Here is a 13,747-nt window from a genome sequence, read left to right as displayed (position 1 = left end):
CATGAGAATGGAGATCAGCGCTCCTGGATGTGCTTGAAGATATAAGTCCCAGTGAGAAATTCTTCATAATTGAGATAGTCTGATAGGACTCTATCCAGGTGCAGAAACGAATCATTCTCTGATCCTCTCAGGCTGATGACTCATTATGCTGGGCTACCTGGGGGTTGTTTTATCAGCATAATAGATTCTCTAGATGAAATCTTAATTTGTGTTTCCCTCTGTTTTAAAAGAAAAAAGCATAAGCACGTTCTCGCCTTTCCGTCTTTGTGACAGTTCCATGGAGATCCCCCTTGTGTGTGTCTCTGGCTTTGTGTCACAGTTTTCAGTGATGGATTCCCTGGGTGTTAGATGATAGGTCTGACTTTCAGAAAGCAGCTGCTGGTGTTCCATGTGCTTTCAAAACCCTCTCTGCCAAAAGCCACATTTCTTGTAAGGTCTTTCAAGTTGGGTATGCAAAGTCATTAGCCAGTTTTGCAAATCTTGGCCTGTATGTTTTCCTTTAAAAAAGGCTTCTTTTTTTGCTAGGTTTCTATGAGTTTCCAGCTGTGCTCCCCTAACAAGACTCTCATTTAAAGTACTTGCTTCAAAAGGCTGCTAGCCTCAGAGAATATAAGGAGGAGGCTTTCTTTTATTACTGCATATTAATTAAAGAAATGCCTAACTCCTACTTGGAATTCCTTTCTGGGAAAAAAAAATTAGTTCTCCTTTACATGCAAGATGGTGAGTTCAAAGAAGCAGGGATTAAATTAACCAGTTTAAGAGCAGACATGTATGGCAGAATTAAAATTATCCAGGAACTGCCAGCCCTATGGGAGAGCAGGTGTTTGTAAATCATAGTTACCTTGGCTCAGATCTCCCCACACAGACACGTCTCCCCCAAGGTGTCTCCTTATGCATCCAACTGGACCATATTCCTGTTACAACTGCTGTGTTTGTGCTGCTGAGTCGTCATGGCAGAACTGATGATGCTATTGTGAGGAGCACCATGGGGAGCTCCTGAGCTCAGGCCAGAGGTGCGTCTGGTCAGGGTCCATCTCTGACAGTAACCTGTAGGGAAAGAGGGTGGGAAACATGGCACGTAGAGGTTGAGTCTTTCTCTTCTTCAGGTATGTGGCACAGCAGATGTAAAGGGGAGAGACTGGGGTTGAAAGATCCAGCTGAAGGGAACCCTGTGGGGAACTGAATGATGAAGTGGCCAGGAGGAGACACGTGGGATGGGTGGGCTGATTTTGGAGGATGCACATTCCACACAATCGCTGAGACAGTGAGCTCCAGGACAGTTCTGGCAGAATACTTTTATTGCTTGTTGAGATTTGGAGTGGTTTTAGGCAGGAATTTGCAGTAAGTCAAAGTTGGTCTATATGACTCAGCAGAGTCTATAACGTAAGGTATCTAACAGCTTGTGAGAGTATGCAAAGTGGGAGCAGAGCGGGAGTGGTTGCTTTGGGTGGACTTCATCTAGCATTTTAAACTGTCTAAATGTGATTGTCTGCATGTCAGCTAGCTGTCCACTGTAGTGGTGAAAATCTGTAAGAGTATAGCAACTAAGCAAACACCTGTATTTGGTCACCCAAAAAGCACTCTACTGGCTTCATTAGCCAGATCTTCACTGACTGCAGCACGGGCTTGGATACGTAGCTCTCCACCTGTACAGAATCCTCTCCTTCTTATTTAATTTGGGCTCCAAAAAATGAAATTAGCTACAGAAAAGAGCTAAACCAAGATAGGAAGAGGTGATCAGTTCCCCTGCAGAGTGCCTCTGGGAGTTAAGACCCCAGAAAGCACTTGAGGGGATCAGGGATTTCTGATGATGCAGAAAGTCTCTTTGAAAGGTAAAGTGCAGGACTTGAGGAGATTAGGAAGGGTGATGCCAGAGCAGACTCTGCAGGAATTTTGGGTTATGAAGATCATTGGGGCAAGTGGAGGGAATGGAAAAATATCACAGGTTGTGACACTTTGGAGTGTCTTGTGGCTGGGCTCTGGGGTGTGGAGATTTGGGGCAGTCTGAAGTATTAGGTATACCAGAGTGTGAGTGGGCAACAAAGACAAACTGTTACAGACCTAAAAATACTGGAGCAGTTTTACAACACATTAAGAGAGCTGCAGGTTTAGCAGCCCGGAGGCTCTTGCAGCATAGCAGGTGTGCGGCACCACTGGTGCCTGCCCCCTTCAACCGGTCAGCGCTGCCTCCACTGCGGAGCAGGAGGAGTGAGCTGGTACACAGCCAGGTGACAGGCCAAAGCAGAGGTCTTTGAAGCAACTCGCAGAGACCTTCACATGATGAACATCTCTGACACTGCTGCCATCTGCTTTCAGAGCACTCGCAAACAAGGGGTAAAAAATTAGCTGAATAAAATGAGTCACTCTTGTCTGTTCTTCCTTATTAAGAACCCTAAAACTTCAGCTTGCCATCTGAGTGTGCAAGGAAACCAGATAGTCGTGTCACTTACCCATGCAATGTTCCTCTTAATTTAAATCATCTGACTTGTGTCACAGAGAATAAAAATAAACTATTAGTAAACTACAAAAATACTATGATACCTGCAAAGTCATTTTAACCCCCACTATTTTCCCTCATTGGTACATTACTGGCAAATTAAACCCAGTATCTGTCCCCTTCCTGGGAGAAGATGTGGTTTGAGGAGGTGATGTGCTAGCAACTCCCACAGGAGAAAAGGCCAGTCTCAGTCGCTCAGAGGGGATACCAGATGCAGCCATAAGCTATGCAAAAACTGCCAGGGCAAAAGCATCCTGCAGTAAGTGCTTGAGAGTTGTAACTAATACAGGCTAGCCAGCACGTATCAGTCTTGCAAGCACTTTTTTCAGCTTTGGGTCTCTAGTGATATCACCGCTGATTCAGCCTTTCCCCTGTCCTGCTTCAGCAGCTGGGGCTGGGGACTGTCCTGTGAGGTCACTGTAAATACCCACATTTGAAGCTGTGTCTGAGCATTAAACAACTGCCTGAACCTGAGCTTGAGCTTTTGGAAAAGTGAGCAGTGCTGGAATGTTTCACCTTTGTTTCTCAGATTACGGTACATACCTGGAGGTAGCATCTCTCCAGGGTCGTATTTAACTGCGCGCGTCCTTTTCATTCTGTGTACTCACCCTGTAGGTCTATTTCAGACGTAAAGTGAGAGCAATGTATTTCTTATGGCTCATTCTTGAAATCCTCTTTAAAAATGCGTAAACTCGAGAGAAGCAATGTGCGCATCAAACACTTTACACTAGTTCACTAGCTTGCACAAGTTCACTTTTTTTATCTCTGGGAGCATGTAGCCTTCAGCTAGTGAGTGTCTTGTTGTACAAGAGAGAAAAATTCGAGGCAATTGTGCTGAAGGTGGTTTTTGAAATTGACTTTTTTGAACTTTATGAATTTTAACTATGGTTCTTTTTTAAATTCAGAGATTCTGGTAGCAAGACTGTATGCTTTCAAGTTACAAGGCTCCATGCCTGATGTTATGCTGTAAATTGCAACATTTAGCAATTTGTAGTTTAATTTAGAAGGATCACCTACTTTCCTAAATGCTTAAGTAATGTGGCAGGCTGTGGTTATTGATTCTCTCTGAATTTATTACAAGAAAGCTGTATTCACTCTTTCCTCTTGGGAATGCCCCTCCTGAACTGCATGCTTGCTAGTGACAGCTTAGACCCCTGATACATAACCAAAGACCTTGCCTAATATCCTTGCAACTGCTCAGGGATTTTTTATTAAGTAAAAGCATCATTAAAGTAGACAGAATGATGAAGTTTAATGAGCATCTTTCTCACTTGATATTGTTAGTTTTGCTACAGCAGCCATAGTGCTCTCATTTGTTACTTCCAGTGGGGCAGATAGAGAATGCAGGGAGATTTTGTTTATGTTTATATTTGCATACAAAGAAACATTTATGTTCATGAGAGATATTTGCTTTAAAAACACATACAAGGAAAGAAAGCAACTGGAAATCTCTATCTGAGGGCTTTCTGCATTTTCAGTCTTGCATTTAATCTCCCCTTTCACTTTAACATAATGAGGAGGCTGCATGCAATACTGTAGCTGCTAAGTCTACAAAGGCTCAGCAATTTGTGAACTGTGGTTATAATGACTACCTTCTGACTGTTGCTGCAAACTGCAAACATCTCAAATATTTATTTGCACTCCAGATTTTATTCTTCAGCTGAGGTTTTGGTGTGGGAGCTGTGTGTAGTGTCCTTCTCAGAGCTATACCAGCCCCATGAACTGGAGACATTCCAAAATATCAAGTGTGAAGGTCCTGCAATGAATGTGTTATTACCACTTATCTTATAAATCTGCCTTGAAACAGTAGCCACAATCTGCCTCAATATTCCTTTGTCTGTTCATGGAGACCATCTGCCTTTGCTAAGGGTCTAGTCATACAAAGAGATATGTCAAGGTGCCATCTCCTAGTACATTACCATCCATCAGCTGAGCTGCGTAACTGTCTGTGTGCATGTCTTAAGCTGACCTCCGCTGCTGAGGACGGTGTGCAAGTGTCTCTGCCTAACACGTTTGACTTCACAGTGATGCCAGATGCATGTACACCCTTAGTTCCTACAGCTTGGCTGACAGACGGTGACGTGCAAGCTATGGTTTCTGTGGCTGTGTCCTTCCAATAGGTACTGAAATCATTAAGGACTGTATATGTAAACTCCACATCTGTTACAGCCAAGGGGTTATAGATTCTCATGTAATTCAGATAGTTGTTTCTCCGTGTGGATCAGCTCCGTTAGTTTTTTTCTTTTTGTTTTTATTCTGGGACTTTTTTTTCCTTGGGACCTATAAAAGTGGTGTCTGTTGTTGTACCAGAGGTTCATTGAAAATTGTGAATTCTCTTTTCCCTAGTGTAACAGAAGGAAAATTCCGTCCCAGAGGCATTATCACAGTCATTATTGTATTTAAATATTGTTGTGACACCATGTGTCTCCTCGTATTTGATGTGTGCAAACACGAGCGAGAGTCCCTGTCTGTGGAGGCTTGTATAATCTAAACACGTCTGATCCTTGCTCTTTGCATAGCAGACTGCTGTGATAGATTGTAAAGCACTTATCTTCAGTTGAGATAGCAATGTGCAGCTGAAACTTCCTTGAAATTTTGCCAGAGAAACCTAAGTAGATATATTTGATTTGCCTGTTTCAAACCCAATAATTACTTGCCTGGATGAAACTTTGGTGCACGTGCCGACAGAAGTGGTTGGACATGAGAATGAGTAAAAAGAATGTAGAAGTGCTGCAGATGTCTGCAACTCATGCACATCTACTACTACTAACATAGTATTTGCATGGGGCGGAGGGAATTGCTGGAGCACCGATATTGTAAGGAGCAAATATCAAAGAAAAACTGCTACCAAAAATGCTTACAGGTCAATTGGCATTTTTAGTGCTTAATGCATGCAGTGGCTGCTGGACCTCATTTTGCAGTCAAAAGGCATTGCCCAAGTAGACTTTACTAGAACTCTGAAGTTCATTCAAAATTGTCAATATTCAGTTTCTGCACTTCAAAAGCATCCATGTAGTCTGCAGAATTCCCACTGCACCCTTTTACTTCACAAAAAAAGTTCACTAGTCTGAGCTCTGCCAGTCCACACACTTGAACATTTGCACTGAGAAAGCAGGAAACGGGAGGCAGAATGAATGCCAAAAGTGTCATCTGAGAGGGAAATTCATCTAAAGTTTCCAAAGCAAAAAAGTGGAGCCTAAACCAACCTGAGCAAAAAAAGGGTATGTAATGCCTGAAAACCACTAAAGCTGTTATAGTCGTCTCTGGTTGGCACTAACAGGGCAAAGGACCCATGGGGCAGCAGGAGAAGGAAGACAGGATAGTGACAGGGGACTTCTGTTCCCATCCACAAAGTTTTCTTGTGCTCAGATACAGTGGATCGGTGGATTCTCTGTTAATTCAGTGCTTAAAGTCCCAAATGGGTACTCCTGACGTGAAAAAAATTCACATTATACTCCAACGTAGCATTATTTGTCTAGAGCCAAAAAACAACTTGAATGTTGATTTAGTATTTAAGTAACTATTGGTGTTCACAGATTTGAGCATGTGTTTCCACTTCTCTGTTGCTAACTTCTCAAGAGTTATTGCTGACAGTGGTTCAAATGCTGTGCTGCATATCATTGAAAACAAGATGCTGCTTGTTCCCCGGCTTTTTCTACCCTGGATCAGTTTCTGATGGGACAACCTCCTTGAATGACACTTCTGTGCTCTTCCACAATGATAGTATTTCCTGATACTGAAACATCTCCTTCCATATCTTCCCTCCCTCAACTCACTTAACGCCTTCCAAAACAGGAGAGTTATTTAGGATGGATATTTGATCAGTACACATACTTTGTACTTGGATAAAATACAGCCTTGTGCTGTTGGAGCTGTATCTCTTATGAAAAGAAAAATATGTGTATTGTAGCTAATAGTAAGCATGCAGTTATCATGGAGGGTCAGGGCTCTCTGCATTCATCAGGAAATGGCATCTGATCCCTTGTTGACAGTAGGTGATCGCACACATAAAATTTCAATAAGGTGAAGTAATGTCGTAGTTTACAGTTGTATTTTCCTTGAGCAAGGCTGTTTTGGGTACAGTGCACCTTGACAGCAGCCTGTTTAGCAGCATGATGTAAAACTGCAGCTGCTGAGGAGGTAAAAGTGAGCACTGCCTCTCCACCCCACCCAATGAGAAGCTCTAATCTCATTCTGCAGTCCAGGAACCTCAGGGTTGAAGTATCTTCCACATACAGCAAAAATAAAGCTCAGAGTGGGTGGTAGCTTTTAACCTGACATAGGATAGGATAGGATATTTTACTTGGAAGGGACCTACAATCATCTAGTCCAACTGCCTGACCACTTCAGGGCTGACCAAAAGTTGAAGCATGTTGTTAAGGGCATTGTCCAAATGCCTCTTAAACACTGACGGGCTTGGGCCATCGACTACCTCTCTAGGAAGCCTGTTCCGGTGTTTGACCACCCTCTTGGTAAAGAAATGCTTCCTGATGTCCAGTCTAAACCTCCCCTGGCGCAGCTTTGAACCATTCCCACGAGTCCTATCACAGGGTACCAGAGAAAAGAGCTCAGCACCTCCCTCTCTACTTCCCCTCCTCAGGAAGCTGTAGAGAGCAATGTATGTCTTAGCTAAAATCTCTCTGTATCTGACAAAAATAGCCCCTCCGTGGCCATGCCTTATAGCACAGTAATCCAGAAGTATTTCTCTCTGTTTGGATCCTTGTTCAATGTCTCTTGCATACAGTTGACTGTATAGTCCACCAGGCCCTGTAGAAGAAGGAGGGCCCATCCTCTGCTGAAATTAGTTTCAGCCTGCAAAGCAAAAGAGGTTGCTGTAAATAAAGAGTCACTTTATCTCCAAGGTACCCGCTCAGGGTGATACCCACTGCAGAACTGTATATCAGGTCATGCTTTCAGGATAAGCAGCAACATATCATAGAATTATAGAATCGTTTTGGTTGGAAGACTCAGAGTTTCTAAACCCAAAGCTCCTGGATCTGTCCTGTTTCTTGACAAAGTCCACCAGAAGGTGGACCTTTAAGTCTATCATGAGTCTTTCCTGCCATGACTAAGCTAAAGTAGCAAAAGGATCTGTAACTGATCCTTGTTTGCAGCAGGGACTGGACAGACATGCAAGCCACACACACAGACTGCAGCCCGGGAGAGTGCATGTGAGGGTGTGTGTGATGGACCAGTGCAGCTCACCTGCAACAGCTGGGACCTTCTGTGTGCCCTAGACACATGACAATGCAGGACACGGGTTCTGTGGGAATAGTGCTGACAGCTACCCATCCAGATTTTGACACATCAAAAGGCAATTCTAGGAAGACTTAGACTTTCTCAGCCCCAAGCCCCTGGATCTGTCCTGTTTCTTGACAAAGTCCACCAGAAGGTGGAGGTGCAGCGACATCAGGAAGGCTGTGGTGGGCACTGGTGCTGTTACCGTCTTCAGTAGCAGAATTCCTATCAAGTCGTAGAAGTTAGTGTCCAACTTGACTGGCAACAGCCTAGTATGGGGTTGGGGTGGACACTCAGCAGCATTGGGCTGAAGTATTAGCAAGAGACACCTTTCAGAGGGGTTTCAGTATTGGTGTCAACATTGCCAGCATTTATACAGCTGAATGAACAGAAACAAAGCTCGTCTCTGTTCCCTTCTAGGTACACTGACACCCCTGCAAAGTATGTCTTCAAAAAGCACTTTATGTCAATAAGGGAAGTTAAGTTTGAGCTGTGTTTATTTTGGGCAGGTTTTTAATTTAGTTTAATCAGAATTACTCATAAATTATCTATTAATTACTATGTGCTATTTAGCAAGATCGTCTCAGCCATGTAGTCTGTTTAGCTTTGCTGTGAATGCTAACCATCTTAATTGTAGGATACTTTGTCAACATTTAATCAGTGGTACTTACTAATGTGGCATTGATGTGTTGGTAGCTGTCCCAGTGCTATCAATCATGTGTGAGCAGCAAAGGCGGCTGTGACACCATTGCTCTCTGTCACATTATCAAGCCCTTGGGTTTTCTGGTTAGGGATGATGCTCACTTTGCTCTAAGTGGGCACTCTATCTCTCCAGTTCAACCCAATTTTTGTCATTGTCGACTTGAATACATATCCTCGCAGCCTTCTGAGCCTTAATCCCGTAACTGCGGGATAAAGGTTGCTAGTTTCTGAAGGCAAAACTGATTGCTCCTTCACTGCTCCAAAGGCCTGCTCTTCCCAGTGTGACTCTCCTCGTAAGTCACGAAAAACCTAGTATTATGGGCTGCAGCATGAGGTCTAATAGAAAATTTAGTGTCTTGAGACAAAATAAATATAATGACCTTCCTTTATTTCTAGTAACTAGGTGCATTGTTTAACATGCTGCAGAGTAGAAGCCGGTGTTTAATGGTTGTATCACAAATGTTCTTTGTCTAGTACCTTCAGGGTACTAGAAGGTAAGGGGGCTCAAGATAGTTGGTTAGCATTCAAGGACTGCTTCTTCCGAGCTCAAGATCAGAGCATCCCAACAGGTAAGAAGTCAAGGAAGGGTACCAGGAGACCTGCATGGTTAAACAGGGAACTGCTGGGCAAATTCAAGTGGAAGAAGAGGGTGTACAGATCATGGAAGGAGGGGCTGGCCACTTGGGAGGAATATAAGTCTGTTGTCAGAGGATGTAGGGAGGCAACTAGGAAAGCTAAGGCCTCCTTGGAATTAAACCTTGCAAGAGAGGTCAAGGACAACAGAAAGGGCTTCTTCAAATACATTGCAGGTAAAACCAATACTAGAGGCAATGTAGGCCCACTGATGAATGAGGTGGGGGCCCTGGAGACAGAGGATAAAAAGAAGGCGGAGTTACTGAATGCCTTCTTTGCCTCTGTCTATACTGTTGGAGGCTGTCCTGAGGAGCCCTGAACCCCTGCGGCCCCAGAAGAAGTCAGGATAGAGGAGGAATCTGTCTTGGTAGATGAGGGCTGGGTCAGGGACCAATTAAGCAATCTGGACGTCCATAAATCCATGGGCCCTGATGGGATGCACCCGCGGGTGCTGAGGGAGCTGGCGGAAGTCATTGCTAGGCCACTCTCCATCATCTTTGCTAAGTCGTGGGCAATGGGAGAGGTGCCTGAGGACTGGAGGAAAGCGAATGTCGCTCCAGTCTTCAAAAAGGGCAAGAAGGAGGACCCGGGGAACTATAGACCGGTCAGCCTCACCTCCATCCCCGGAAAGGTGATGGAGCAACTTGTTCTTGGTGCTGTCTCTAGGCACATCAAGGATAGGGGGATCACTAGGGGCAGTCAATATGGCTTCACCAAAGGGAAGTCATGCTTAACCAACTTGATAGCCTTTTATGAGGACATAACCCGGTGGATAGATGATGGTAAAGCTGTGGATGTGGTCTATCTCGATTTCAGTAAAGCGTTTGACACGGTCTCCCACAGCATCCTCACAGCTAAACTGGGGAAGTGTGGTCTGGATGATCGGGTAGTGAGGTGGATTGTGAACTGGCTGAAGGAAAGAAGCCAGAGAGTGGTGGTCAATGGGACAGAGTCCAGTTGGAGGCCTGTGTCTAGCGGAGTCCCTCAAGGGTCGGTACTGAGACCAGTACTATTCAATATATTCATTAATGTCTTGGATGAGGGAATAGAGTGCACTGTCAGCAAGTTCGCTGATGACACAAAACTGGGAGGAGTGGCTGACACACCGGAAGGCTGCGCAGCCATTCAGAGAGACCTGGACAGGCTGGAGAGTTGGGCGGGGAGAAGTTTAATGAAATATAACAAGGGCACGTGTAGAGTCCTGCATCTGGGCAAGAACAACCCCATGTACCAGTACAAGTTGGGGACAGACCTGTTGGAGAGCAGCATAGGGGAAAGGGACCTGGGGGTCCTAGTGGACAGCAGGATGACCATGAGCCAGCAGTGTGCCCTTGTGGCCAAGAAGGCCAGTGGCATCCTGGGGTGGATTAGAAGGGGTGTGGTTAGCAGGTCGAGAGAGGTTCTCCTCCCCCTCTCCTCTGCCCTGGTGAGGCCGCATCTGGAATATTGTGTCCAGTTCTGGGCCCCTCAGTTCAAGAAGGACAGGGAACTGCTAGAGAGAGTCCAGCGCAGAGCCACGAAGATGATTAAGGGGGTGGAACATTTCCCTTATGAGGAGAGGCTGAGGGAGCTGGGTCTCTTTAGCTTAGAGAAGAGGAGACTGAGGGGTGACCTCATTAATGTTTATAAATAGGTAAAGGGCAAGTGTCATGAGGATGGAGCCAGGCTCTTCTCAGTGATATCCCTTGACAGGACAAGGGGCAATGGGTGCAAGCTGGAACACAGGAGGTTCCACATAAATATGAGGAAAAACTTCTTTACGGTGAGGGTGACCGAACACTGGAACAGGCTGCCCAGAGAGGTTGTGGAGTCTCCTTCTCTGGAGACATTCAAAACCCGCCTGGATGCGTTCCTGTGTGATATGGTCTAGGTAATCCTGCTCCAGCAGGGGGATTGGACTAGATGATCTTTTGAGGTCCCTTCCAATCCCTAACATTCTGTACATTCTGTCTCATTGCCTTACAGTCTTTATGGCAGACACATGCAGGCGAATCCTGAACCTCCAAAGAAGAACAATGACAAATCAAAGAAGATCAGCCGTAAGCCTCTGGCAGCCAAGAACAAATAAGTCCCTGGCTTCTGCCTCTGTTTTTATATCTTTTACATTGCTTTTGCATGTGCCTATAATATTCCTACGCATCTCCTGTTATTCATAAGAAAGCAGACACTAGAGGTAAAAGCAATTTACTATGTATACTACTTTAGAAGATACTGCTTAAGGAATACAAAATTACATATTCTCCTAATTATGGTCACATTTGTGTAGCCTTTTAATATATCACTGTTGAACACATTTTAGCTTTTCTATTTATATGTATATTAATGTCCTCTCTTCACATGTATCACATCCTGTTAATATCAGTAATTTTGCACCTGTATTATATCATACTAAATCTATTATAATATTCCAAGTGATTTTAATAAAGGTCTTTATTTGTATTGTGTTTCAATTTCTTCAGTAGGACTTCTGAATAGAGAATTCCTTGAGGAACGTACATGTCCAGTTTCCTGCAATGTGTTAATTTCTTGTGTAGGAATGTGATAGCATTTTATCTGATACAAGTTGTTAAAATGTAAAGCATTCTGTTCAAGGAGTGAAAAATTTTGATCAGTTTCTATTTCTTTCTTACATTGATATGTCCTGCTTTTTTGCCTTGAAGGTTATTTTGAAATCAAGGAGTAGGGGAAGGGAGAGAGGAAAGAAGAAAAAACTGTAAAGAGCTGCCAATTGCCAGCCTCAATTTGGGGAAAGAGAACTTTCTCATTTGAAGAAAATGGTATTTCTGCCAATTTTTTAAGTGATTTTTTTTTTTAAGCAGAAAACCCAAATAATGTGTTTAATTTCTGCTGAAAGTGGTTGTATTGAAGAGCTGTTCCAAATGGCTTTTGAAAATGCCACAGGTTCTATATTTATCTGTACAAAGCCAGCACCACAACCAAGCTCAGAAGCCACAAATTGTTTAACATCTTCAAATAGCTTCAGGTCTTACCAGTGGGGAAAAAAACCCTACAGACAGTGATTTCCCAACAATTTTAGTCCTAGCAGAGCAAAAGCTAACCAGGGAACTCAAGGAGCAAGAGCAGATATTCGTACCTAGATCACTCATGTCAGGACCTTCCTGCCCTTGATTTCTGATTTCATCCCTGAGCAACCCATTGCCGAGTTTTGGCTGCAATCTGGACAGCAAGCCAGGAAACACACCCAGGCTGCCAAAACAGGCCTGTTGTCTTCAATGAGAGAGAAAAGGTTTTAAATATCTCATACTAGAAATGATACTTTTTACAAAAGTCATTTTCTGTCTGAACTCTCTTATCGGCACCAGCATCTCAATGACATTTAGGATTACCCCAGCATTTAAGTAATACATGGTTGCCTTAGTCTGGGAATAAATGTATTGATATGTATTTTGCAACAGATTTTTTGAATTGGCAAGCACGGCTAGGAAGTTGGCATCAATCTTTAGACACATTTTAAGTGGTTGTCGGTACTTCAGAAGAATAAGGCAGTCTTGGTAGGCAGATGGAAAACAGTAAAAATGGTAGACTTGTCAGGAACAGTCAATTCTATCTGTTGCAAGCTCTGTAGAGGATTTTCCAGACCTCTTCAGTGATCTGTCTAGAGGAACAGGTCCATCTGAAACAGGCCCATGGAGGCACTGGGTTGGGTGCATGTTAAGAATTCACAGCAAAAACTGGCCCCCGGCTGGAATGCACACAATTAAATCTAGCGTGGGCATTAACACGTGAGGGTGCCTGACAACAATAATAATCATGCTATGAAAAGCCCTGAAGAAATGTCAGCAAAATGTCAGAAGATCCCCAAACTACTACTGCAAATTCCTTTTGGAACAAAATAAATAGTAAGGGCACATCTATTGGGAAGGAGTGAAGAGGCTCTAGATCCTTCCCCCAGTATCCTTCCCTGGCACTGAGTGCTACCCCAGCCCTCGGGGGTGGCAGTGCCCACGGGGCTGAGCCGCTGCTCTCCTGACAAATGCCTGCAGCCATGGCTAGACCCCTACTTTCAGGCTTGAAGACGTTTTACATACACTCGCTTCTAGCTAAACTGGCCTCGCTGCTCTTCTGAAATCTCCCTGGGTACACCTGGACGTGGTTCTCTGTGAGCAGGGTAGCAATATGGCTCTCCTTCGATGTGAACAGCAATCCACCCAGAGCTAAAGACACCCGGGTGGTGGCTGAGACCACGTCCGTCACCTGCTCTGTGTCTTGGGGTTTAGAAAGAGAGAAGTTGCTACGGGGCTACAAGGGTTTCAAGGCATAGAGTAGAGTCTCTAATGCAAAAAAAAAAAAGCTTGTTGGGGAAGGCCTGATAATGTGGTGGGAAGCTACAGCATCGCTTTAAAATAAGCTGCTGATTTTCAAGCATTAGTCAGACTTCCATTAACTGCTGTTGCAAATTTTGAAAGTGTTGAAAGACTCGTGCAAGCTCTCCTCTGCAGGGTTTCAAAGTGTTGATTGGAGCATTCCTGGGTGTTCATAGCAAAAAAAATCCACCCAACCTTCCCACTTCTTCCCCTATGAAGGAGGAAGAAACACAGTTTTGACAAGCAAAAGCCAAGAGTGAAGGGTCTGGGGAAGAACAAGTGAAAGGCATAAAGATGAGAAGGATAAAAGAAATCCTAAAGGGAGAAGTATTATGCTGAAGATGGTGGCAGA

General features: G+C 44.1%; 1 protein-coding gene across 1 annotated transcript in view; it reads left to right on the top strand.

The window, feature by feature from the left end:
• Window positions 1–11,509, top strand: part of RSU1 (Ras suppressor protein 1) — a 119,038-nt gene extending 107,529 nt beyond the window's left edge. The window contains exon 9 of the mRNA XM_068405054.1: window positions 11,036–11,509. Within this exon, the coding sequence (XP_068261155.1) occupies window positions 11,036–11,138 (103 nt within the window). The 3' untranslated portion in view covers window positions 11,139–11,509. The remainder of the gene's footprint in view (window positions 1–11,035) is intronic.
• The last annotated feature ends 2,238 nt before the right edge of the window (window positions 11,510–13,747 follow it).

This window comes from Nyctibius grandis, chromosome 7 (assembly GCF_013368605.1).
Source record: "Nyctibius grandis isolate bNycGra1 chromosome 7, bNycGra1.pri, whole genome shotgun sequence".
In the NCBI taxonomy this organism is placed as follows: domain Eukaryota; kingdom Metazoa; phylum Chordata; class Aves; order Nyctibiiformes; family Nyctibiidae; genus Nyctibius; species Nyctibius grandis.
This window is presented reverse-complemented; position numbering and strand designations above follow the sequence as displayed.